Source organism: Trachinotus anak, unplaced genomic scaffold (assembly GCF_046630095.1).
Source record: "Trachinotus anak isolate AG129_WGS33_773 ecotype Australia unplaced genomic scaffold, CSIRO_AGI_Tana_v1 ptg000004l, whole genome shotgun sequence".
In the NCBI taxonomy this organism is placed as follows: domain Eukaryota; kingdom Metazoa; phylum Chordata; class Actinopteri; order Carangiformes; family Carangidae; genus Trachinotus; species Trachinotus anak.
In genome coordinates, this window is record NW_027273855.1 from 7,305,001 (window position 1) to 7,332,246 (window position 27,246).

General features: G+C 40.5%; 2 protein-coding genes across 2 annotated transcripts in view; one reads left to right on the top strand and one right to left on the bottom strand.

Annotated features, from left to right (window-relative positions):
- Positions 1–9,313, top strand: part of LOC139620215 (mitogen-activated protein kinase 12) — a 10,190-nt gene extending 877 nt beyond the window's left edge. The window contains exons 2-12 of the mRNA XM_071475535.1: positions 261–390; positions 1,087–1,145; positions 1,445–1,556; positions 3,856–3,885; positions 4,908–4,955; positions 5,158–5,272; positions 5,401–5,472; positions 7,006–7,085; positions 7,309–7,387; positions 7,750–7,923; positions 8,350–9,313. Coding sequence (XP_071331636.1) covers positions 261–390; positions 1,087–1,145; positions 1,445–1,556; positions 3,856–3,885; positions 4,908–4,955; positions 5,158–5,272; positions 5,401–5,472; positions 7,006–7,085; positions 7,309–7,387; positions 7,750–7,923; positions 8,350–8,411 — 961 coding nt within the window. The 3' untranslated portion in view covers positions 8,412–9,313. The remainder of the gene's footprint in view (positions 1–260; positions 391–1,086; positions 1,146–1,444; positions 1,557–3,855; positions 3,886–4,907; positions 4,956–5,157; positions 5,273–5,400; positions 5,473–7,005; positions 7,086–7,308; positions 7,388–7,749; positions 7,924–8,349) is intronic.
- A 7,306-nt stretch (positions 9,314–16,619) lies between these two features.
- On the bottom strand, positions 16,620–22,126 carry krt5 (keratin 5). Its single transcript, XM_071475534.1, has 9 exons — positions 21,486–22,126; positions 19,309–19,517; positions 19,156–19,216; positions 18,935–19,030; positions 18,631–18,795; positions 18,403–18,528; positions 18,005–18,225; positions 17,817–17,875; positions 16,620–17,658 (listed from the first exon to the last, which is right to left on the bottom strand). Exons 1-9 carry the CDS (start codon positions 22,014–22,016, stop codon positions 17,423–17,425), a joined length of 1,704 nt encoding a protein of 567 aa, XP_071331635.1. The 5' UTR covers positions 22,017–22,126; the 3' UTR covers positions 16,620–17,422.
- Between the last annotated feature and the right edge of the window lie 5,120 nt (positions 22,127–27,246).

Here is a 27,246-nt window from a genome sequence, read left to right on the forward strand (position 1 = left end):
AACCCAGTCTATACAGGAATCCAAGCTATCTCAGACACAGCTCTGTATAATGATAAGCCACTGATGGATACGATCTTATCACTCACATGATCCTATTTTGGTCAGAAGGGACATCAAATGTCACCTTTGGCTTGAGGAAATTGTGATTATTTTCTGACATTTTACTGATGAAACTATTTGTCAATTGTGTGTGTGTGTGTGTGTGTGTGTGTGTGTGTGTGTGTGCTCTCTCCTTACTACTGTGTTTTATTCCCACTAAGCTCCGCCATTGACCAGAAGACCAAGGAAAAGGTGGCCATCAAGAAGCTGTATCGGCCTTTCCAGTCCCTCATCCACACCAAACGGGCCTACAGGGAGCTCAGGCTGCTCCGCCACATACAGCATGAAAACGTAAGCGCGGCAAAAAGTGGACATGAGTAGTGTAGTGGGTGGACCCAACAACATGAAAAACATTGCAATGGTCCATCAAAAGCATCACAGTATTTGTTTGGTCTTTATCTAATCTTTAATCCTAAAATGTGTTATAATCTACAACATACTGTGACTCTATTAAATAAAGTCGCCTCATATTATATAGGAGAAGCAGACAAGCTACTGAGTGGTTCTGTTTTCGCTAAGAATCTCAGTTTTTTCTCCATTTTTCCTCCCTCTTTTTGAGAAACACTTCAATTCAAGAATAAGCAAACAGTGTTGACCATTCGACAAAAGCCCATAATGTGATCAGTGCTCCTGGACATTTACCCTCATGGTTCAGTATTTTCACTGAAAACCTCTGAGGAGCTACAAACACTCACGTAACGGTGTTTTAGTCTTTGGAGGGCACCACATTCAATGAGTTTTCTTTTGTCAACGTGATATACGTCAAGAAAACCCTGTGATCGACCTCATATCTTATGGTGTCACTTTGTGCTTGCGTGTATAGAGCTGATAGCATGAGGTCAAACAGAAAATCCAAGTACAGTGATGTCAGTCATGGTTGCACTGTGCAGAGTCGTTACCAACGCTGTACTGCACGTGAGCTTTAGAAATGCGTGCACAGATCTGTGTGTTAACGGTTATATTCTGTGCTCATGTTTTTCCTGAAAGGTGATTTGCCTCCTTGACGTCTTCACACCTGACTCCACGCTGGAGAAATTCCAAACCTTGTGAGTTGAGAGTCAGGAACCGCATTCTTCTGCGAGTTGTCGCAGCTTGTTGACACCCTGCGTGCGTGTGTTTGCAGGCATGAAAAGTTCAGCGCGTGCATAATGTGTGAAAGCAAGCTTATTCTTGTTTGTTTTGGTTGGTTTTCTGCTTCTCATTTCCCCAGCATAGCAATGAGCTCTTATCATCTACAGTGTTAAGGGCCACTTTATGTCTCTCACTGTGTCTGTTCATTTAATTTTGTTTATTTATACCTTTCTTCTCTTTTGATGTTTGTCTCTCACTCTTCTTCTTTCTCTAGTTATATGGTCATGCCATTTGTAGCCCAGGATCTGGGCCACATTATGAAGAGAAAGCGCTTAACTGATCGCATCGTCACGTACCTGTTCTACCAGCTTCTAAGAGGACTCAAGGTGAGTGTTAATGTATTAACTTACCCGATTCTTATATTGCTGGGCTTACAACATACTGTGAATACTAAGATGAATTTTAAAATCAATTTATCATGTATGCAGTAAAATGAGAAAATGCAAAGTATAAGCAATGAATAGAACTGAAGTGTTAATTTAATTGTGAGTGCTTAGTTGAGGTTGGAGTGAAAATGCTGAAAGGGTTTGAAGATTCATGTGAAGTTTAAGCACTGAGAGGAACTGAAATCAAGCAGGTGACGAATGTGTCGGGGACAAACGAAGTGTATATACTGTAAATAGCTGAAGTATCAAGTGGTATGGAAACCGTGATAGCAGTAAAAATGCCAGTTGCATGAGCATCAAAAGCGTCAAATAAAAGTTCAGTTGCATTGTTGGGCATTCAATAATTAATAAGAATTTTCAGTCAGATCTAAGTCACAAATTTGAGGACTTGGGGCTTGCTTGACCAACAGTGATAAAAGGCCCGCTCATCACGACTTTGAATTAGTATTCATGACTTGAGAGTTGACTTAGATGTGCATTTTTCTAGATATTGATAAGTTACATTTAGTTTTTGAAACATGATGATGGTGGTGATTTCTAGTGCAATGCCTACAAAGACCAGCAGAGGCCAATGCACATGGCAGCTGTGAAGGGGAGGGGCTAAATCCAAAAATACTAAAATCTGGATTGCAGGAGGAAAAGAAATCAGAACACAGTATAGTAATAGATGTATAGTAATAGCAATAACTAGAATATCAATTATAGCACCAAAGCCATAGAGACTAAACAATCCTACAAATTAAAAAAAAAAAATTAAATTCCTGGATTGATTTCCTGGATCTGGCCCTTTAACCATATCTGCACCAACATTTTTAATAGGTTCTTCCCTGGCCCCTCTGCATCCCCCCTCCACGTTTGGTGCAAATCGGTTTAGTACTTTTTGGGTAATCCTGCTGATAAACAAACGGACACAGGTGAAAACATAACCTCCTTGGCAGAGGACATAATAATGATAAGACTAATAATAATAACAGTGTAGCAGTAGCAGTGGGTGGCTGCAGTCTAGGATCCAGACTGTGTCAAAAAATGTCAAATATCAGTAAGATTTCTAAGGTGTAAGTAGCTGCTATAGTTTTTCTTTAACGTCGAAAATAAACTTTTCATGACCACTGTAGTTTAAGTGATTTAAATGTGGAAACACTTGTCTTGCTTTCACTCACAGCAGGCACTCGACGTGATTTGCTTGCTTCTCACCACAGTAACTTAGGACTTGCTTGAGACTTAAAGGTTAAGACTTGAGACTTGGACATGTGTGACTTACTCCAACCTCTAGTTTTAAATGTATCTATTTATCCAGCAATGCATGCATCAGTTTTTTTATGCTAACCTGGTCCCATGAGAGAATCCACCAGACTAAGCAGAGCTGTGCACAAATGCTTTTCCTCCGTGCATATTCTTCAACACAGAATGAGGACTCCACTGATGTCAGACTCAGGTCAGACAGGAGATATTGTCGCCCGTACGGTCAGAAGTGACTGGGAGGTATTGTGGAAGCTCCTCCTTCACGTCTTGCTCCTTTTTCACTCTTTTCCAAAAGTAGAGATGAGGCAGCCTGCAAACAGAACTTATTTGAACTACCTGTGCAGGCAGTCATAACCCTGTCTGGTAGCAACCCAGTGCTCATGATCATTAGTGAACAGGTAGGGCAGTCCAGTACCACGCTCACATCATGAACGCTACACAAAGAACAAAAAAAATAAATACTTAGAACTCAACTCACTCTTGACCTGAAAGATCCAAGTCACCATTTAAAGCAGGGCCTGGCCCTCTGACAACATGTTACTGCAAACCGACGCAGTGTGTGCTGGGGTCACAGCCTGTCAGCTCCAGGTGGACTGGACCATCTGCAAAAAGCAGAGCTGAAGTCCTGAGGCCACAAAATGGCACATTTCACCTCTACACCTGGATAAACGCTGCCTGTATATACAGTACAAAATATATTGCAAATGTAGTGCACGATTATATAGACACCTTAAGACCTGCTGCCAGGTCACACAGGAAGTACAAGGTAGGTAGAATGATGAGGTGACCTCTCATTCTTCATCTCACTCTCCCCTCCCTCCATTTAAGTCTGAATTTGCTCTGAGGGCTGGAAAACACACAAAACACAAACACAACCCTCCCAGTCAGCTGCGGGTGGAGCCAGAAGCTATAAGCACATGCATCTGCCTGCTCTGTGTATGTACAGTTCAGTGTGTGCATGTTCTCTCATTATAATCTATCTTCTCCTTCTTCACAGTATATTCATTCTGCAGGGATCATTCATCGGGTTGGTATTTGAACCTTTCTATAACACACCAGTTACTGTGGCCTTCATGTCTCACTCATAATCAGTGTGTGTTTTACACTTAAAGAAACAGTTCACCATTTTGGAAAATGCACTTTCTTGCTGTTAAATGTGAAGCTGGAGGCAGCAGGTGCTTAGCTTAGCTTAGCACGAAGATTGGAAATATGGGGAAACATCTATTGACGTGCTGAAGTCACTGTGCCTCACTATCCCGCACAAAAACCTCTGAAACAGTAATGTTTCAGTTAAATATGATCACTTTTATTTGTAGTGTAAGAGATTACATTTTGAAATTGTGTAATCACACTGAAATTGTTTCAAGGCAGCTTTGCTGGACCTTGGCTCAGTAACAAAAGTTATGAGTAAGGTAAATTATTGCTTTTTGAAGTAATTAGTGAAGAAAGGTAATGACTGGAGCAACTAGAGGGTGTGGTCGCTATAACTACTGACAGTTCGAAATGCAAGGACTTATGGTAGCGTTAATGTTCATGTTTTTATTTAATGTTTCATTAATACTGTGTTCAGGTATAATGTTATTCTTGTTTTGTTGTGGTTGTGTGAGGTAATTGTCCAGTGTTTGTGTTGCCAATGGGCTACCACAATGAGACACCTGGAGTGAGTAATGGCCTCCTCCTTGTTCAAGTAACTTGCCCTACATTGCAAACTGAATATAACGTATTAATTTGTGAGTGTTCCAGGAGCTTGTAGGCCTTGAGGCAGAGCCAGGCCAGTTGTTTCCACTCTTCAGGCTAGGCTAGGCTAACTGGGCTGCTGCCTGTAGCTTCATATTTAACATACAGTCATTAGAGTGGTATCAGTCTTCTCATCTAACTCTCACTATGTGAACAAATTAGCATGTTTCCCAAACTGTCAAATTATTGCTTTATTATTTCCTAATGTATTTACTGCTAACTATAACTATGGTAATGTGAATGTATAAGTAATGTATAGTGGAAATCTCCCATCATGTGCTATTAAAAAAACCTCATGTGGTTTGATTTTAGGATCTGAAGCCCGGTAACCTTGCTGTGAATGAGAACTGCGAATTAAAAGTAAGTTAAAAAAAAAAAAAAAAAAAGTGGAGCAGTTAAGCTGATAATCAGTTTCAGATTTATATATGAAAACATAATTTACATTAATATTTCACTTACCCTTCTATAAGTGATGCAGAACAAAAATTCTTTGACCTTTAAAAAAATCGATTGCGGAGATCACTTAACATCTCAGTGGTGAAGTTACTGTCACTGTTCTCAGATCCTGGATTTTGGTTTGGCAAGACAGACAGAGAGTGAAATGACTGGTTATGTTGTGACCCGCTGGTACAGAGCACCAGAGGTCATATTCAACTGGATGCACTACAGTCAGACAGGTAATAATATTATCCTCCTTTAATACAAATAATCATTTCATTAAAAAAAAAAAAAATCTAGCAGAATATTACAGGATGCTACGACAAAATATTACATTTTTATTATTAAAATTCTCTGTCCCTCACAGTTGACGTATGGTCAGCCGCCTGTATCCTGGCAGAGATGATTACTGGCAAGGTACTTTTCCCAGGACATGACAGTATCCTCACATATTCAGTGTGTTGTACTAAAACTGTGCATGCTCAACTCAAGCAGCAACCTCCTGGGCTGAAAAATCAAGCCAACATGGAAATACCAAAAACTGCAGTTCCTCAAATGGCCACCTGAGGTTGGCTCTATAAGCGAGTCGGTCCCTATAGACTCTCATGTTATGCCCAACCTTACAATTTTGGTTTCTATAGCTAATTTCCCCCAAGATGACAAATGTAAAGAGGTCGGATTTTTATATTACTCGTGTCTAAATTTTATTAAGGCTTAAAATTGTGCTGCTTTGAGTGGCGGGTGGGTGAGCATATGCTTGCTACAAACCAGCATGCACCAAAAACTTGGCTTCATACACACCCCACTTCTTTGCCCATTTTTGGATCAGGTGGGAGCTAAGCGCAGTCAGGCAGTGCCAAGATGGCGACGGCAGAGCAGCCCACTCTGTGCTTCAAAACCACTCCTCAGAAACCAATGGGTGACATCAAAGAGGCTATGTCTATCTTTATATACAGTCTGTGGTTCAATTACAGCAGCAAGAAACTCCCACAGTCCCTCCTCCCATGATGTTTTAAACATGGGATTTTTGAAAACAGGTGCAGACTTAAAGGAGTGCTCCACCCTTTTACATGTTAAATGTCAGTTTACTTGTCATATTCAGAATGTGAAGAAATTGTTTCATGGCCTCTGTTAGCTGTCGAGGGAGCTTTAGGAAGATTACCCGATGACGTCATTACTTTAACCTTGGTTTGGTCTTGAAGGCAGTTTTTCAACTAAAAGCCTACATTTTAAACTGGAGGTGTTCAACCATACTTGCAACTAAATGTCATGATATTTCAGCCTCTGCAGCTTCGATTCTGAGCAATCTATCTGTTGCAAGTCCCCGAGGTTTGAGGAAGCACAACACCAAATCACCAGAATGCCCCTTTAACTAGATCTTTGATTGAAATGAGTCAGTCAGACTTTATGGTCCCAAAAAATAATATTTTGCCTGCATCAAGTGTTGTGTCATTTTCAGAACTTTAGACTTGCATAGATTTAAAGGAGCTATTTGCTACGTAGCGATTGTTAGCTTTAACAGCTGTTTACTCACCAGTCTAGCAGAAATGTTGCGAGTTCAGCATCAAACTTCATTCCTTTATTTGCCAAGAGCTGTCTCCGGAGGTGGAAAGCATCAGCAATGATAACTCTTGTCTTTCTTCTATTTCTCATTTCTTTTCTTACTGAAGTTAGCATGCTAACCAGCTAGCCCTGGGCCCGTCGCACTGGCTCACCACTTTCCAAGTCGCTAGCCTCCAGTCGGCCCCGACGACAAATTATAACCTTTTGTGTTGTAAACACAACAATGGCTGAAGCTCTTGGCAAGTGACCGTCACCACCTCCCGCTCCCGGCAAGACATTACATCCGGTGGCAGAGAAAACTTACAAATAGCCCCTTTAAGCCAGGTCGTCCATGTATGTTACCGCTCTGCCATGAGATCTACATAGTGTTTGCTGTGCATTCAAAGAGATCCTTAACCAGCCTGTCCAGGTATTGATCAGCTGAAAAAGATCCTCCATGTGACAGGAACACCAGACTCCTCCCTGGTTGAGAAGATGCAGAGCAAAGATGTGAGTTTTTTCTCATCTACACGACATCATTTTCCAGCTAAAATCAGCAGTTTGCAGCCTTTATGTTTAGTGCTGAAGCCAACTCATAAATGCAGTGTATTCCCAAATATCAGTGGAAATTACTTTTATTTTTCTTGCTTTGTATCTTTGCCTGTCATGGTCTTTTCTTTGTTGTAAGCTCTTGGTTTGGAATATAAATATAACCATATTGCCTGTTTTCCAGGCGCAGTCATATGTGCAAGGTCTCCCTCCTCAAAAGAAGAAAAACTTCAAGGAAGTGTTTCCATCCATGGATGAAAATGGTGCACTCAACCTCTTCTACTTGTTAATTTCAAATTAAATATATTACGTTTAAATTGGAAAAAAATATATTAATTTCTCTACACGTCTTCAGTTTTTCTCTACAATATAGATATATTATGACTTTGTTGAACTAGATTGTTGAGAGCAATGTCACCTATATAATTTCTTACTGCTATAGAATTCCAACAAATTGGAGACGTAGTGACTCTTGGGAATCGAGTGAGTGGGGAAATTTAACTTGAAACTAGGTTTTGTGTCAAAAAGGCAGAAACCCAAGCCTCATGGCCAAGTAGTGGTTGATATGTTTCTTTGAAATATTGTGAAAGTTATGAATACTGAAATACTGTCTTGATGCTTGCAGCTGTAGACCTAATGGAGGGGATGCTGCTGCTGGATCCGGAGATGCGGCTGACAGCTAAGCAGGGACTGTCCCACCCCTTCCTGGCTGAATATCATGACCCAGAGTGCGAGCCAGACTCTGCGCCTTATGATGACTCCTTCGAGAGCCTGGAGCTCGCCATTGGCGAGTGGAAGAGTAAGTGCTGCATAGGAGAGGGTGGAGGTGGCAGGTATGCTGAGGTTGTGACTCAGAATACATCAGTGGTTCTCAAACTTTTTCACATCAAAGACCCCAAAACTGATACAAATTAGACAGGGCTCCATTTCATTCCCTCATCTGAAAAGTTTTTTTTACAGAAAATGTTTGAAACCCATGACCAAACTAGTCATACATTCTGTCATTGTGTTACTTATGGATGGAATGACAGTAAAAATAAATGACTCCCCTTTTTGCTGGGAACCCCCACCTCAAGAACCCCTTGGGGTCCCCTTGGATAACCAGTTGAATAAAAATCTAGTTTAGTTTAGTTTTGGAATCTGAAGAATACTTGGTGTGAAAGTACCAAAATGCTTATACTCTTAAAAAAAGTGTTCACTGTCCTTTTTTTTTTCATTCAATCAGGTCTTATCCACATGGAGATCATGACCTTCGACCCTGATAACCCCAGTAAGACAGCCATGTAGGACACTTTGATGTGCTGGTGCCCCCAAGTGTTTGGTTGTAATACCCATCCATGTTGTGAAGGTCAACAACACTCAGAGAAACAAATACAGAAAAACATTATAAGAATAGTTAAGATGCATTTAACTTAAGAGAAACATGACTTGGTATGATGGCCTGTACAGGACAGTAGAAAACAGGGAGTCTGAGAAGTTAAGTAATATGGTTTTATTATGTAATAGACACCAAGTTAAAGTGAATATGGAGGGGCAGGTGGACTGCGTCTCAAACTTCGTCACACTGAACACTGAACCACTTCATTATAAAATGTTGTATGTCCTCTCACTTCAAAGAGCACAAAATACAGCGACAAAATAACCTTACTTAAGGTCCACTTTCTACCACTGACACTTTTGACTCTTTACTGTCTGTGTCACATGTTCGATACATTTGGTGATAGACTTAAAGTTAAGGTGGAAGGCTATAAAAATAGTAAGAGCACCTTCTATTTTATTTTTTATTTTATTACCTACAACCGTTGGTAAAAGAAATGTGAAAATATCGGCTGAAAAACGAAAAATTAAATGACAATAAACTGAGAGAGACAAGGACATAGACTCACAAATGTGTGTGTGTGTGTGTGTGTGTGTGTGTGTGTGTGTGTGTGCGCGTCTTGACTTAATTGTGTTATAACCTTGGTTTATAATAAATATACCATGTTACATTTTATCTTTTATCTTACATGGACAGTTTTGTTTGTTTTTGTGTAACATATTCATAATATGTAAAGGACACGTAGTGCAATGTCACTTCAGGACTCAGTTGTAAAGATTTGGGAATTTATTTTTGATCATCAACATTTTTATTGTTGGTACTCCCACGCAACTTTTTTCAAATAAAGCATTGTTAAAAAAAAAAAAAAAAATTGCACGCTGTTAATTTAATGATGTTTGAATCTTGGTACAGCAGATGTAACACTGATAGCAATGAATGCTGTTAATGAACATCTACAAGTGAGTGAAACAGTCATTCCCAACCTGTGGGCTGTGTCCCACTGGTGGGCGGCGAAGGTATTGCAAGTGGGCCAATACATCATTTGCAAAACAGACAAACATTGTCACCAATGGGCCGCATCTTATGCTTGTTTGCTATCCCAGTCAGATCGCATGTTAAAAGATTACATCCATGGCAACAGCTGGAAGGTCACAATGGATAGCTGGTTAGCAACAGGAATAATTAAAAGGAAAGACAGTCAAGAGATACTGTAGATGGTGAAGCAACATGTTTCTCTTGCTTTCAGTTCAGTCCCAAATGTTCATGATCATTAAAATAAAAAGTGCTCTGAGAAAGCATTATTTCCATACAGTTATGTGGTAATGGACACCCGATATTTTTTTAGATTTTCAAGTGGGCCATGAGTGTGAAAAGGTTGAGAACCGCTGGACTAAAACTTAACACCAGACTTTTATTTATAGATTTTCATTCAGATTTTAATTGTATGCAGAATCACATCACAGGCTGTGTGACATATACATCAACAGCCTTGTTGTACAGTGAATTACAGGGCAAGGTGCAGGGGTATTACATCTGAATACAGGAGCACCTCCAGGCTGTGTGCTTTCACCTGCTATCTTTATACACAAATGAAATGCAAATTATGAACTCAACCTGTCAATTGTATGGGAATTACGCAGACAGGGAACAGGTAATCAGTCAACTTTATTTCCACTGTATTGATGAGCTTACTAAGTGGTGTGAGGACAGTGTCACCACTACGCCTGTCAGTATTTTCCACCTATTCTGATTAATGATTTGCCTGTCAAAATGATGGAAGAGTTGAAATATTTAGAAAACTTTTTTTTGACTGCGAGTTTTACAGCCAATAGAGATTACATAAAAATGAAAAAAAAAAATGCAATGCAGTTCTTGTATCTAATGAATTCCTAAGAGCATTTTAGACTTAAGTGTTTTAACTTTCAATATGTCTGCATGACATGGGTCTAAGAACAAAATCAGATTGACCAGAATTATAAACATGGCCACTGAAATGCACACAACATATTTTGTCTGACCCTGTTCATCCCCATCTCACAAAATTGCCAATACGAATAAAGACAGATAATAATAATAATAATAATAATAATAGTTTTCAGTCATGGACTACACAGCATCTGGGCAGGTGTCTCTCTGACAATACCATCAGCAAATTTAAAGAAAGGATCCCATCAGTACTTAGCCCACTGCCATGTATCAATGCAGTAGGAAACAGCTCTCTTAACTTCACAGCCACACAGGTTGATGATCTTGCTGACAGTACTGTAGCCTCACTGCGTGCAACTCTAGACACTGTGGCCCCTCTGAGGAAGAAGGTGATGAGTCAGAGAAGGCTAGCTCCATGGTACAACTCAGAAACATGAGCTTTAAAGCAAAATTCAAGGAAGCTAGAAAGAAGGTGGCGTTCTACTAACCTGGAAGAATCTCTAAAGGCTTGGAAAGACAGCCTATTGGCGTAAAAAAAAGCCTCCGTAAAGCCAGAACATCCTATTATTCATCATTGATAGAAGAAAACAAGAACAATCCCAGGTTTCTGTTCAGTACTGTAGCCAGGCTGACAGACAGCCACAGCTCTGTTGACCCATCTATACCTTTAGCCCTCAGCTGTAATGACTTTATGAGCTTCTTTACAGATAAAATTGTCTCTGTTAGAGAAAAAATTCACCATCTCCTCCCCACAGCTGGCTCAGATGTACTGTCCAGTTCAGCAGCCTCAGAGTCCACTGTAACTGGCTTATATTTTGACTGTTTCTCTCCTGTACATCTCCCTGAGCTCACTTCAACAGTTTCGTCATCTAAACCATCGACTTGTCTTCTTGACCCCGTTCCAACAAGGTTGTTCAAAGAAGTTTTTCCTTTAATTGACACCTCTATATTAAGTCTGATTAACTTATCTTTATCAACTGGTTATGTACCGCAGGCTTTTAAAGTTGCAGTACTTAAAAAGCCTACTCTTGATCCAGATGTTTTAGCCAATTATAGACCTATATCCAACCTCCCCTTTATTTCCAAAATCCTTGAGAAGGTTGTTGCAAACCAGTTATGTGATTATTTGCACAGGAACGGTTTGTTTGAAGATTTTCAGTCAGGTTTTAGAGTCCATCATAGCACAGAAACAGCTCTGGTTAAGGTTATCAATGATCTCCTCATAGCCTCAGACAATGAACTTGTCTCTGTGCTTGTCCTATAAGATCTTAGTGCTGCATTTGACAACATCGATCATAAGATTTTATTACAGAGACTAGAGCATATGGTCGGCATCAAAGGAACCACACTAAGCTGGTTTAAGTCATATCTGTCAGATAGACTCCAGTTTGCTCATGTTAATAATGACTCCTCTATCATCACAGAAGTTAGTCATGGAGTTCCACAAGGTTCTGTGCTAGGACCAATGCTCTTCAGTCTATATATGCTCCCTCTGGGAAACATTATTAGGAGGCGCCAGATGAATTTCCATTGTTATGCAGATGACACCCAGCTGTACTTATCCATGAAGCCAGGTGAGACTGACCAGGTAGCCAGGCTTCAGGTCTGTCTTAAGGACATAAAAACCTGGATGACCAGTAATTTCTTACTCTTAAATTCAGACAAAACTGAAGTTATTGTACTTGCCGTAAAACACCTCAGAGACACACTATGTGATAATATACTGACTCTGGATGACATCACCTTGGCCTCCAGTGCTACAGTCAGAAACCTTGCTGTCATTTTTGACCAGGACTTGTCCTTTACTTCACATATAAAGCAAGTCTCTAGGACAGCCTTCTTCCACCTGCGCAACATTGCAAAAATCAGACCCATTCTGTCTCTAAAGGATGCTGAAAAGCTAGTTCATGCATTTGTTACCTCAAGACTGGACAACTGTAACTCTTTATTGTCAGGATGTCCCGAAAATGCAGTAAAAAGCCTCCAATTGATTCAGAATGTGGCAGCACGAGTACTGACAGGAACTTGGAAACAGGATCACATCTCTCCTGTGTTAGCTTCTCTGCATTGGCTCCCTGTAAAATCCAGGATAGAATTTAAAATCCTCCTCCTCACCTACAAAGCCATTAATGGTCAGGCACCATCGTACCTTGGAGAGCTTATAGTTCCCTATTTTCCCAATAGGACACTTCGCTCTCTAAATGCAGGTCTACTTGTGGTTCCCAGAGTTTGTAAGAGTAGAATGGGGGGCAGAGCCTTCAGCTGTCAGGCTCCTCTCCTGTGGAACCAGCTCCCAGTGTGGTTTCGGGAGGCAGACCCCCTCTCTACCTTTAAGATCAGGATTAAAACGGTCTTGTTTAGTAAAGCTTATAGTTAGGGCTGGCTTTGGTATGTCCTGAACCATCCCTTAGTTATGCTGCTATAGAGCTAGACTGCTGGGGGATTCCCATGATTCACTGGGCACTCTCTCTCTTTTTCTGTCTCTCTCGATGACTTCATGCCATTAACTTTGTATTTTTTCTCTCCCGTAGTTTGTGCTTCTCCTCTCTCTCCCTCTCTCTGTCCTCATTCTGCAGGTCTCTCTGCCTCTGGAGCAGCAGGATCCAGATCCACCACTACTCATCTTTACTATTAACCACTGTTACCTGTCATTATTATTGATAACACCATTACCGACACAGCTGTTCCTGGTCTCTCTCTCTCTCTCTTCTCTCCTCTCTCCTCCCCCTCCCCCTCTTTCTATCTTCTCCTAAACCCAACCAGTCGAGGCAGACGGCCGCCCACCCTGAGCCCGGTTCTGTTGGAGGTTTCTTCCTGTTAAAAGGGAGTTTTTCCTCCCCCCTGTCGCCAAGCACTTGCTCGTTGTGGGAACTGTTGGGGTTTTTTCTGTAACAAAGTAAGGTCTTGACTTTACCCTGTAAAGTGCCTTGAGATAATGTATATTATGATTTGGCGCTATACAAATAAAATTGAATTGAATTGAATTGAATTGAATTATAATAATAATAATAATAATAATATTTCAGTAAATCATTAAATGGGCTCAGATGATGGAATCACCAATCACTAGAGGGCAGCACTAGATCATAGAAAAGATGAGATGGGAGGTGGCGAGTGATGGTCCTTGTTCATATGAAAGTATTTTAAACAAGGGTACAGTGAAGATATACATTATGAGAGGATAAAAGAAGGGTTAAATGAACTTGATATTATTTGCTCTAGAATTCAGTATATTCAGTTCAGTGTAATAATGTGGTCCATATCTGTCATATTAGAAATATTTTTTGTCGATGGCCTTTCAAGTAGTTTTTTTTTTTTGTTTGTTTGGTTTTTTTTTAACCATTTTTACTACTACTGAAAATATTAATAATTTTCGGCCATCAGAGGAAAGGAATGTTTTTCTTTCATAAAAATAAATATTTATTTTATCATTGCTTCTGTACTTCAATTGAACCCCTTTAGTGCATTGGATGAATGAAGCTCCACCTTATCTTTAATCTTATCTTCTATCTTCATCTTTTAGTGAGTCTGCACCCTGCAGACCTACGCAGCTCTCATCTCACATCCCGTCACCACTCCGACATCCTCCAGCGAGCTATATTGAAACAAGAGACACTGTGTGTGTTTGCATGGACATGTTGCACTCAAAATGTGTTTGCATGGACATGTTGCACTCATCTCTCATTGCTCCCATGTTTGGCAGACTTTAAAGGTACACCTCACCAACTTCCACAATTTCCACCTTTTAGTCATAGGTGTGGCACATCTATGTTATCTCAAAGGAATTTTAAATCGAAAGCAACTGGACTTGGTTATTTGTCTAGACAAATAACCAAGTCCAGTTGCTTTCGACTGGATTTGGTTATTTGTCTAGACAAAGTCCAAAGTCCAGTTGCTTTCGATTTAAAATTCCTTTGAGATACTATGACCTGGACAAATGAGAATATTCACAGGCTTATCTATGATATCCAATTTCCACCTCCAGTCGAGTCATTCTGCAGAATGTTTTGCTGAAGTGCTGAGTGATTTTGCATGTCAGAGGATTTTATCTGTCAAGCTGTGAGAAAAGATTTCAATAAAATTTTAGGCCTATGTGGCCTTTCTTTAAAATGATCAGAATTAAATGAAAATATGAATGATTTCTTAAGACGAAATATTTTGATTTTTTCGTTTCTATTGTCAGAGTAGGTTCCACAAAATGTCTTTTGTTTGTGTTATCTCCTCTTTGTGTTATCGTAACTTGTGGTCACAGGTTACAATTTCCTGCACAGATGAGCTGTGTGGCTCCGGACAAGATGTATTGCATGTTTTGCAATCCTAATTGTAGACCAGACAGTGAAAATGTCATGTAAACCAAATGATGATTGTCACTCAAGGGTTGCTTCCTGTTTTCAGTAGGTGGCGCTGTGGCTATGATGCAATATTAGTATGCAGATGTCTTTAGTGTGGGACTGTCAAACATGTCAAGTTTGGTACAGATTGGACAATATATATTTATTTGAGTTGCAACAACTTCCTGTTTAATGGCGAAACACTGAAATTGGACGAAAACTCAAATGCTTCACAATTTAACATCGCAAAGGTCTTAAGATGAGATGTCAGTCTGAGTAATTCTCTAGGAGGAGTAACTTTTTGACTTTTTATGCATCTTTAGGTCCTCAAAAAGGCGATATATTATTAAACATAATAATAATAATAACAATAATAAAGACTCCAGTTTCAATAGGATTCTCGCGCCCTGGGTGCTCTGGCCCTAAATATTCTGATGACAAGAGCATAGCCTTTCTTGGGAAAGGTAATCATGTGTCATGTTCGAAGTTAGCTGGACCCAAATGCAGACATAAGAGGTTGGTGTGAAAAAGGTCTTAAATAACACAAGGTGACCTACATACAAACTGAAACTCAGATTTAAATTGTGCTCAGAGAAACTTTTGCAGAATGGTGCACAGAGGCTTTCAGTAACTTTTTTCTTGAGTCTGATCTTTCAACTTCTGTTGCAGTTGAAAATTCCCAATATCCCTATAAACTGTTATTATTCAATTTCTGATCATTAACAAGGGCAGCACGGTGGTGCAGTGCGCTGTCGCCTCTCAGCCTGGGGCCTTTCTGTGTGGAGTGTGGATGTTCTCCCTGTGTCTGCGTGGGTTCCCTCCAGGCGCTCCAGCTTCCTCCCACAGTCCAGAGACATGCATTAGGTTAATTGGTGACTCTAAACTGACTGTAGGTGTGAATGTGAGAGTGGTTTGTGTCTATATGTCAGCCCTGTGATAGACTGGTGTCCTGTCCAGCGTGCAGATAATATTTCTGATTGTTGATTAGCCAATTATAAATCAAATTATCAAATTAAAATAGCTGGTAGCTACCACTGCAGACAGCTAGTGACAATTCTTGACAATGACTGTGGCTACGCTAGCACGAATTTCCCCAAAAAATGACAGTGCATGGCTGAAATAAGTAAAAATGATCATATAATCGTTGCCTTTTATGTAATTTATATGAAAACTAAGTCAGGAACCAGCAGGGCTGTATTTTCTTATTCAGTTTTGCTTGAGGGTGGTGTCTGTTTTAAGACTGTTCAAAACCAAAAACAAAAGGCAAAAGTGTGAGGAATGGAAACTGTGTCTGTCACTCTAGCACGACCTGCTATTGTTAGCATGCCCTGCTAACTAGCTTACAGTTAGCAGCCAAACTAGCATTGGATCAACTTCATTACTTTATATCTCATCCTCACATCCTTCTCTCTTGTAAAAGTGAAGCATACTGTTTCACCAATGTGTATTTTTCTATAGCAAGCAAACCACACAGTGGCATGCATCTAAGATTTCACTATTACATCTCTATCTACAAGACTGGATTATAAATCTAGGGTTAACTTGCTCCACCAATGTTTCTTTTTTCCGAATCTTCCACGAGTGAGGATGTTGACATTTTGCCAGAGGAAAATCATAAGAGCACTATCTCATGTATGGTGCACATTTCAGACCCTTCTACAGATGTTTCCAAACAAATCAGGCGGAAACATCAAAGGTCACCCTGAGTTTTCAACCAGCTCACAGTTTCAGCATTAGCTTGTACTAGCTAAGTATAGCTGATGAAATCTGCTAGTGACAGTTGTTATTTCAACCAACACAGCTGTGGGCTACAAACAAAAAAAAAAAATCAAAACTGATTTGCAAACTGTGCATCATAAAATTCTTTGTATAAATGTTATATTACACCAGCAATAAATTACGACAAAAAGATCTGCCAGATTGAATATGAACACAGATTTATTCAAGATGTTTTGTTGGTACAATTTCACAATAAATCTGGTTGTCCAAGTCAGCCATGACCATGTTTTTTTTTTTTATTCAGAGTGAAAATGCAAGTAAAAGGAATGATCAAAAAGAAACAATACACTGAACTGGAGAGCTCAGTTTCTCTCAAAACAGGAGAAGAAAAAGAGGATTCCTGAATATGAAAGTGTATGTGTGGCTGCTTTTGATGATGTCAAACTGCACAACAAGATGACAGATGTGTAACAGCAGAAGAGATATTAGAGAAAAAAGGAGTTACAGGTGGGACACTTATGTTGCCACCCATGTATGCTTTATAGATTCAAGACAAAGCACATCATCCTCACCTCCTTCTGTGCAAATATTTGAACTGCTGTTGTCATTTTGTGTGCAATGATTGTTGCCTTTTAAGGATTCTCTGTCATGACACTACAAGTATCCTCTTGTCTACACAACAGCACATCCAGCAACCAAAAGGCAGCCTGGCTGACTGATCAAAGGAGAGGACTGACTCATGCTTCTGCTCCTCTTTGCTTTTAAAGTGTAATAATCTCTCTGCTTCTGCTTGTATTTTGATGTAATCTCTGACTCTCTGTAGGTAAGTGGTGCTTAGGAGCAGTACACAGGAACTAAATGCTAAAGTGAGCTGCACCATTGATGGATCTGCTGGCTGTAAATGGTCAAACGGCTGCTCTGTGTCTGCAGGGCGAGAAGTGGTGGGGACAAAGACATAGAAAATGAAGATGAAAGAAGAATGGAGGTAAAGACAACTGCTGTTTTTAGTAACGGCGGGATGAGACTACGGTGCTTTTTGTGCTGATGAGGCTGCTGCCGCCGCTGCCGCCTCCTAGGCTTATGCCGCTGCCCATGCCGCCGCCGCCCATGCTCATACTGCTGACACCCATACCCATGCCGCCGCCGTAGCCGCCGCTGTAGCCGCTGCCGTAGCCACCGCCGTAGCCACTGCTGAAACCGCCGCCGCCGCCGCTCAAGCTCATGCCTCCTGAGCCGGCGCCTGTTGATGAGGAAAAGATGTTTTTAGAGGAGATGGCAGAAATCTGAATTTTGATGTTTAATGGATGGCTAAGGCTACTTATTTTCAGTTGTTATATTTTCATGAATACCATAGAGTTCAGTCAGAAATGATAAATGTAAAGACATGTTGATACATACCGAAGCTGCTGCTTGTGCTCTGTACGTGGATGGTTGCAGATCCACCACCAGAGGCAATTCTGTAGAGAGGTACATATATGAGCAATTTGAGTTGATGGTGCTGCTGCAAGCACAATGTGATGCAATGCACTCTCTTATTGTTTTAGAACATTAAGTGCCTTGTGAATCCAAAGTAGCTAAGCGTTTACCTGGACTCCTCTCCTTCCAGAAGCTTCTTGTAGGTGGCGATCTCAATGTCCAGAGCCAGCTTGACGTTCATGAGCTCCTGGTACTCACGGACCTGGCGGGCCATGTCCTGTTTGGCTCTCTGCAGGGCTTCTTCCAGGTCCTTGATGCGGGCCTTGGCGTCCTTCACAGCCAGCTCACCACGCTCCTCAGCCTCTGCGATCTGGGCCTCGAGGTTGGCACGCTGAGAGTTTGGAAATTTAGCAGAAGTGTCAAATGTGATACTTCTTCTTCAAAAAGCCTTCAGCATCTTCAGAACCTGGTTTCATCATCAACATCATTTTAAATATTTTGCACATTGTTCATAAGTCTAGAATTGAACTGGTAATGCAGGTAATAAAAGCTTTAACTGCAAGCTTACCTGCCCCTTGACTGCCTCGATCTCATTCTGGAGACGGCTGATCATGCGGTTGAGCTCAGCAATCTCACTCTTGGTGTTGCGAAGGTCATCTCCAGCCTGGCCTGCGTTGACCTGCATCTCCTGGTACTGAAGGATTCAGATTAAAAACAGATGTTATTACACAGATGTCATTGCAGGATGTGTGTTTCACAATAGACTTGTTGGTGAGATTACGTCCTCTCTGCCTACCTTCTGCTGATACCATGACTCAGCATCAGCACGGCTGCGGTTGGCGATGTCCTCATACTGAGCCTTGACTTCAGCCACAATGGCGTCCATGTCCAGGTTGCGGCTGTTGTCCATCTCCACAATGACTGAGGTGTCCTTGATCTGTCCCTGGAGTTCACGCAGTTCCTGCAGAAGTGAAATTTAAAAAAGTTAGAGAGTGTGTCTATTTCTATTATTGATGTGTGCCTACCAAAGTTAGGTAAAGTGTTAATCTAAAAATGAAAGCAGCTCTAATAGGACTTGAGGTGTGGCTCATTTTACTTACTGCCTCATAGATACTCCTGAGGAAGTTAATCTCATCCTGAAGGGCGTCAACCTTGGCCTCCAACTCAACTTTGTTCATGTAGGCGCCATCTACATCCTGTAAGTGGAGGAGAAGGAAGTAGAAAGAATTGGTGATGTGTCAGAGTGAAAGCCAGAATTCATTCAGCCGTTGTTAATGACATGGCGGAGTGGCAGGTTTTATGATTGCAGGTCTAGTCTCACCTTCTTGAGGAGCACAAACTCATTCTCCACGGTGGCGCGCTTGTTGATTTCATCTTCATATCTGACACAGACAAATGGAGGAAAAATTAGCTTTTGGATAATGACTGTGCAAAGACGTGACACACTTGGTTTCCTTCTCTGGTATGAACTCACTTGTTCTTGAAGTCCTCCACCAGTCCCTGCATGTTCTTCAGCTCTCCCTCCAGCTTGATCTTCTCATTGCCCAGCCCGTCCAGCTGTCTGCGCAGATTGGCGATGTAGGCCTCAAACATGGCATCAATGTTGGAGCGGGTGGTGGTCTGGTCCTGCAGCAGGCTCCACTTGGTCTCCAGCATTTTGTTCTGCTGCTCCAGGAATCGGACCTAAAAGGTAAAATCATTTGCCAAGTTAAGATCCTGCACAAGCACATTGATCAGATCAGAATTGTGCATCAATAGAATTATGTAATAGACTGAAGATTACCCATATCTATAGATTTGTGTGCTTGGCAATGTCTTTTTTTCCATTTTATCTTTCACAGCAATCAAATAAAAATAAAAATAAAAATAAAAATACAAAGGAAAAAGGCAAATAGGCAAAACAAATAGTCATGGATAGCCTGGGCCGTGGCATGGCCATGGGCGCCAGCATGACTGTATGAGGCAGAGGCATCAGTGCAAAAAGCTAACCACCGTAGGCCTAAATATAATCTATTCTGAGGCTACCCTCAGATGTTTGTCTTCTTTGTTTTGCTTTCCTCAGGTGTCCCATGGAGCCACACCTGTGTGTGACTACAGCCCTTGTATGCACCAGTGCTGGCAGCTGCTGTATGAAAATGCCCTTCGGTGGAGGGATACTCTAGATATGATCCAATGTGAAAGCTCTCTGCACAGTGCAGTGGAACTGTACTTGCTCTAATGACAAAGTTTCATGAAAAACATGTTTCAACATCTATTCTTAGAAAACAGAGGATGCATGCAAGTCACAACTGGAGCGTTCTTTCATCCAGGTTTCAAGCCTGCAGAGGGTAGAGCCCATCCCTTCCTTTTGGGTGTGTATGTGTGTGTGTGTGTGTGTGTATGTGTAAGCTTCTTTTTTTTTTTTTTTTTCTCCAAGGCAGGCGAGGTGTACAGTGCCACACCTCAGCCTCACCCCTCCCTTTAAAGTTCTGACATTGCTGCTCCCTTGCCTCCAGGACTTTCACTGAACTTGCCAGACTCAGCCTGTAGTAACTACATGTCTGCAGCTTTTAACTGTCTCATCAGTGAGAGTGAGGATGTATTAAAGTTACACCATTTGTGTAATAACAGTATTTCATAAAAATACTGAATTAAACTGTTAAACACTCCTTACTATCCTCCTGCCACCACTACTTGTCATTAGATCATCTGTGTGAGGACAAATGAGGCGTGACATGTACACACCGCAGAAAAAGCTAACTGAGCATTTTCTCATGCAGGGTGTGGCTAATTTGTTTTTCATTTCTACCTGGGCGAAAAAGGTCCCGCATCTTCTTTACAAGGTCTTTAATTGTACATGACAGTGTAGATGGGTGAATTAAAAACTTGATTATTGTATTCTCCTTCCTCATATGGAATAAAGGACAGAAGTTTATGAAAAGGCTTTTGAGACATTAGCTTGAACCTTAACCTAAGTATTGCCCGATGCATTGCAAATAGTTAAGATCGAGTCCACTACATGCAGCACCACTGAAAGCTTGGGAGTCCTTGCTGCCATGGGAAAAGGTGATAACCTGATCCCTTCCTCCCCCTCATATTGAGAGCCACCAGTCACTGGATATGACCACTCTAGTGTTTCCTGCCTCTCGCTGCACACAGAGGCACCTGGCGAGGGGCCATTTATGGTCAAAAAGAAATTAAAGGAGCAGTGAAGCTTTCAGTTTCAGTGTAAAGGCTACAGCTGATGCACAGTGTTGCTTTGAGAGCACAGTTTGAGATGAAAATAACTGAATCAAATTCATACTAATTGTATTAGTTTTCAGTTATCTCTAGCTTCGCCCTAAGTATGCACACTATTCAGGTTTGGATCAGTTGCTGTGTAATATTTAATGAGCCCAGGTGGCCCTTCAGAGACAATATGTTGCAGCTGTTCACACTTGCACAAACCAATTAACTCTACTGTGTGCAGTGCATCCACCATGTACATATATCAACATCTATTGTTCAGCCAGATGAGTTTTGAGCTAACACATCAAAATCATTCTGAATTTAAACAGAGTTTATGACATTTCATGGTCATGATATAAGATATTTAGCATTCTTTTCGAATGGTGTGAGACATGAACTTCAGACAGAAGCTGTTTCAGTAACCAACAGAAAAGGGGTACTCACCTTGTCAATGAAGCTGGCAAAGCGGTTGTTTAGAGTCTTGATCTGCTCTTTCTCTTGGGTACGGACAGTCTGGATGTTGGGGTCGATCTCAAGATTCAGGGGGGCCAGCAGGCTCTGGTTGACTTGGACATTTGTGATTGGAGGGATTGACATTCCTCCGCCACCACTAAAACCACCGCCAAGACCACTACTGAAACCACCGCCAAAACCCTGGGCAGCACCCAGACCACCGCCAAAACCAGAGCTAACACTATAGCTGCTGTAACCACCACCACCACCACCACCACCAGCACCACCTCCAAGACCAAAACCAAGGCCAAAACTACCACCACCACCACCACTCATGCTTGATCTGAGCATTGAGCCGGACGCCATTGAAACTCGTGGACTGTAACTATAGGCAGATTGTGAGGAAAATGATCTCCCTCCTCCTCCTCCTCCTAATCGGCTGCCAGCACCAAAACCACTACTGCCTCCACTACCAAAGCTGGACCTGACAGTTTTCACGGTTTTAGATGAGTAGGATGACATGGCTGGTTTTGTTTCTTCTGAAAAGAAAGGATTCAGAGAAAAGGGAGAGCAGATAGAGAGAGAGCAGTGGAGCACACAAAGAGGAGAGTCAAGTCCCTCTAAGTATCTTCTCCCTGTCTGTGATGGATTTTTATCTGCCTCGTATTGTGGAGGAGGTCCCAGTGAGCTCCACCTCCTCTGCACCTCCCCCTCAACCCTCCTCCAATTACCTGAATCCTGGAAGGTGCATTTGCAGGCAGGTACATTGGTGTGGAGCAGCTCATCCTGTCGGACAGGTAACAGTGCCACCCTGTAAAATGATCGTGGCTCGACACACCCAGGTGTTCACAGAGGAATGGCATCAGCGCCCAGGGTGAGAGGGGATGAAAGACATGTTGGCAGAGACATCTTTACTTCATTAGCTTGGGGCCTTCTTGAGAGGTGTGTGTGGCTGGAGGAATGAGACGGTGGCGTGGGGAGGTTGGGGGTCTACCGTTTTACATTTTACTTTTCATCCTCATGCGAGATGAATGTAGTTTAAATAGGTGAAAACTGGATTTGCAAAATACATGTTTAAATGTTTGCATTTAAATACATCGTATATGTGCATTTGTACATAACACACCTGAAGACATGAAAGTTTGCATTATGCTTATATATAAACACACCACACTAAAATCTAGTTTTAAAAAAATTAGCTTTATACAAAGATTATCTGAGTTTGTTTTGAAAGCGCTGTCTGTTTGTTCTCCTTACAGATACCATTCTGCTTTAACAGAGTTTTTGTCCTTTGAGTGAACTGATCCTGAGTTGTATTATGTCATATTCCTTCAGCTATATGACAATGCCAAAAAGCAGACAAACATATGGGGCATAAAAATATTTGGTGAATGTAATCTGGGACTGTTTATGGAGTAGAGGTGACAATGAGATGGTGGATGAGGAGAGGAGGCACATTTGACCTAAAATAAATGTAGAGACAATTGTGGTTTTGATTTTGTTTCAGGTTCTCAAATAGTAACTAACAGTAAAAGTAGTTTTAGATTTAGTGGTAAAGTAAAGAGAGTAAAAGTCTTAACAACCTTCAAGAGGAAACTGGTTTTGCAGGAGGTTCCCTGCAGGCAGCAAGGTAGCTACCCTGTGCAAAGAATTAGAATCAAAGTAGAGCTCACACAGTGAAGATGTCTTAAACAAAACAGTCAGTTCAAGGAAAACACAAATCTGTCTTCAAAAAATGACATTAGTTTGAAGTTAAAAATCACTATCTAAAATTTCAAAGTGAAACAATAACTAGGTAAAGAGCTAGACTGAGAAATGACTCTTGAATTCCAGAGTTATTTGTTTAATTCCACCACCCTGTTATATATGTGTCCAGGCCTGCAGCTTGTGGGTGCTTGGGGACACTGTACATACTATCTTCAATACTCATACAATACGGTATGTGTTTTAATAGTTTGCTTTGATCCCTAAGGTTCAGTTAATGTCAGTGGCTGTACAATATTAGTATTTATTGCACTTTTTAAAAAAATGCTTCAACTTTAAAAAGGTAGTTTACCACTTGGTTCTCTCCAGATCTTGCAGAAAATCAGGAGTTAAAGGTAGACCAGATTTCTTGTTCTGACAGAATTGGAGCTGTTGGTACCTGTTGAAAACAACCCTAATATAGGTGTTGGCTTCCCAGTCTGTGCAGTAGTAGCATCGAAATGAGCTGTAGGGCACAACGGATTCACACCCCAATGAAAATACCAGTACTTCCATCTCACTGGCAGCAATCTTAGTCTAAGAACTACACTTACATACAACATACTGTATATATTGGTGGAAGATGTTTTGGAGGAGCCATGTCAGAAAATATATTTTGATGTCTGCAAGATATTTACTTTTAACATTGTTTGCAGGGGTTTACTAATAGCACGGTTTATGTATGGGTAAGGCTGGGACACTAAATTCAGTTGATTACAGCTGGGGAAAGATTGTTCCTATGAATTTTTCCACTGTGCAAGAATTACATCTACACTGTGCAGTTATCATATTAATCCATTGTAAACATATATTTCCAACAAGACACTTTATATTCTTCTATTTATCTGTTTATATTAGGCTTGTGATGAATGTGTGTGGTACTATTTCTTTTTTTTTATTGTGTTTTTAAACCTAATGCACCAATGAGGAGTAGATCCTAATTTTTCAATTCAATTCAATTTTATTTGTATAGCGCCAAATCATAATATACATTATCTCAAGGCACTTTACAGGGTAAGGTCAAGACCTTACTTTGTTACAGAGAAAAACCCAACAGTTCCCACAACGAGCAAGCGCTTGGCGACAGTACAATGATAATAAAGGCATTCTATTCTATTTTATTCTATTCTATTCTATTCTAATCGTGAACATAAACAAATGACTGAAACAACATTTGAGAAGGTTCTTAACAGTGGAGGACTTCATTAAAGGAGCTATCTGTAAGTTTTTGCTTTTGCTACATAGCCAGTGTTAGCATTAACAACTATTACCAGTCCTCACTGTAGCGTCAGCCATCATTGTATTTACAAGACAATATATTATAATACTTCCTCTAAGCAGTGCTACTTTTAAGGATAGACTGGATGTTGCAGTGACTTGGTATTGGAAAGTGATTAGACAGTCCAATTGGAGTGGGGCTACCTGGTTAGCGCGCTAACTTCACTAGGGCCAAAGAAGTGATATAAATAGGAGCTAAGTAAGAAGGTTGCTTTCCACCGCTGGAGACAGCTCTTCGTGGGTAAAAGGAATAAAGTTTGATGCTGAACTTGAAATGTTTCTTCTAGACTGGAAAGTAAACATCTGTTAATGCTAACATCAGCTATGTAGCAATAGCAAAATTTACTAATAGCTCCTTAAAGGAGCATCTTGTGCGTTGTCTTTTTCTCAGTGCATGCTTTCAAGCCTAAAGGTGGGACTAGGCCTATCCTAATACATGATAGTGACAGATGATGGCAATCTAACTATCTAAACCTCTCCTGTTCTTCAACTTTCAGTCTGGAGAGAGGCTGGCGAACACATTCAGTGCACATTCCAGGGAACTGCACTATAGCTTGCAAGAAGTGACCTGCAGACCACTGTCTTGAGGTGGACTAGACAAGCTTGACTGCAGTGGCCTTGGGTCCAGGACAACACACTAATTGGATTCAGTGTGACATGGATCAGGTGACCAGAAGCTGGGGAAAGTAAGACAAACTTGAAACGTCCCCAACCACACGCAAACATTTTAGCAGAACCTTTTGCTAGAAATGGAAATAAGTAATTTCATGGCTCCCTCATCTTATATAGAAGCCTTGACCAGCTGTAACATTAGACTGTTCTGAAAGACTTCTGCACTGTTGTATTTCATGTAAACATGTAAACAATGTGAGTAACTGTATAAAAAGTAACATTTATGCATATACAGTAACTGTCTGAGAGGCTCAATAATGTGTAAAATAGCGGCCTCACCCTGGTACATTTTTAACCTTTTCACAAAATGTCAAAGCAAAAAATTACTTTTCAGCAGATTATGTAATGAATGTGTTCACCTTTCCTTAAAGGCAGAAGCACCCACAAATCTGGAACAGGACTGTATTATCCTGATTGTATTATATGCTTGATCTTGCATGATAAGACAGGTGACATTTCAGCCATTCTCGTCAGCACATGTAGTGGAATGTTCACAAGCTCATTTTCTCTGTGAGAACCAACTTTAAGATGGGAGTTTACTCTATTGAAACTTGGCAAGTTGAGTCACTGAGACAAGAGAGAATAATTAAATAAGAATGACTTGATTCTGACGAGTAATAGTTGCTATTTAGAGGTGCCAATTGGGACAGTGTTTGTATTGTATGATCTTGTAATCTGATACCTCATTGCAGAATACACTTGACAGCAACCTCCAGTGTAGTGCCGTGTTAAAGATTTCAAATTATTTAGTTGTTTTTCTTGGCCAGGGCAAGGACACCTATTTAGTCATGGACTGAGTGCCACACCTTAGTGATCAAGTGAGGTGTGTCAAGCCCATTGAGAGACACTGACAGAGAAAGTGTCATCTCTTAATTATAAAATATAAAAAAAATAAAAAATTTTTAGTATGTATTACACTAATAATCCATTGGAAAATTTGTTCTTGTATTTCTGTAACTGGTTTGTTAAGGGTTGCACTTCTCAGTTATGAGTGCACCAGGGCTTCTTGAGAAAGCCAGAGCTCATTTTACAGTATAACATTGCATATCTTAAAGGAACCACATATTGCCAAAACAGAGGCATGGCAGGTGAATTGATGACGGTCAACCAACAATAAAACAGTGGGAAATCATGATTCTTTTGCTACTGAGAAGGCTGAAGTCCTAGGGAGATGAGATACATCAATAATCAGCTCAAATTCATATCACACATTCATATCACACTAGTAGGCCACCCTGCCAGAGTGATAGAGTAGAATTAGATCTTGCAGATACTGAGTTGAACGTTTTATTTCTTTATGCCTTGCAATGTGGTTTTTCTTTTTGAAAAAATATATTTGTATTAGCCATTATAGTTTGTGTCTGTTGATTGTACATACAGAGACTTGACTTGCATTGATGATGTTAAGAAGTAGGTGTGACCCAGTTTAACTCACAACTGACAGATCAGCTGACTGTGAATGGCTGAATAAACAGAACCTACATAAGCTTTGTGTGGACTGAGGGAACAGAGAGCCTGATGAGGCCAACTTGTCTGATGAAACATTAGTCTGATTAGACCACATTGAATCTATCAGTGTGAGGCCATTTGTTTCAAGTGGAGTCATTTTAAATTAAAAAAAAAATCCTTAATTTAAAGGAGCTATATATTAATTTTTGCAATCGCTGCATAGCCAAAGTTAGCATTAACAACTGTTTACTTACCCGTCTAGAAGAAACATTTAGAGGTTAGCATCAAAATTTAATATATGACATATATGTTCCTATACCAAGAGTATACCTATATCTTCTGAATATATGAAAATATAAGTTTTTAACATGAATATAAGATACTAATTGTAAACATATATGTATGTACAATATGTAAACATGTATACATATTTTTAAAATATCTATAACATGCTGCAACCACATATGTTAGCAGTATATAATTGATTTATACAATCAAGTTTATTAAATTAGATACATATACAAATTCTATATGCTTATATATGTTTTTATTATTCATTTATCATTAATTGTCTATTCTATCTGTCTTCCCATTCTGGGAAAGTGGTCTC

What these genes read in the sequence shown, in the direction of transcription:
- krt5 (XM_071475534.1), bottom strand. Translation starts at nt 22,016, where the DNA reads ATGTCATCCTACTCATCTAAAACCGTGAAAACTGTCAGGTCCAGCTTT. An exon ending in AGTCATGGTATCAGCAGAAG is followed by an intron (nt 18,529 to 18,630) that starts GTAGGCAGAGAG and finishes TGAATCCTTCAG; the next exon opens with TACCAGGAGATGCAGGTCAA. An exon ending in CTGGAAGGAGAGGAGTCCAG is followed by an intron (nt 17,876 to 18,004) that starts GTAAACGCTTAG and finishes ACCTCTCTACAG; the next exon opens with AATTGCCTCTGGTGGTGGAT.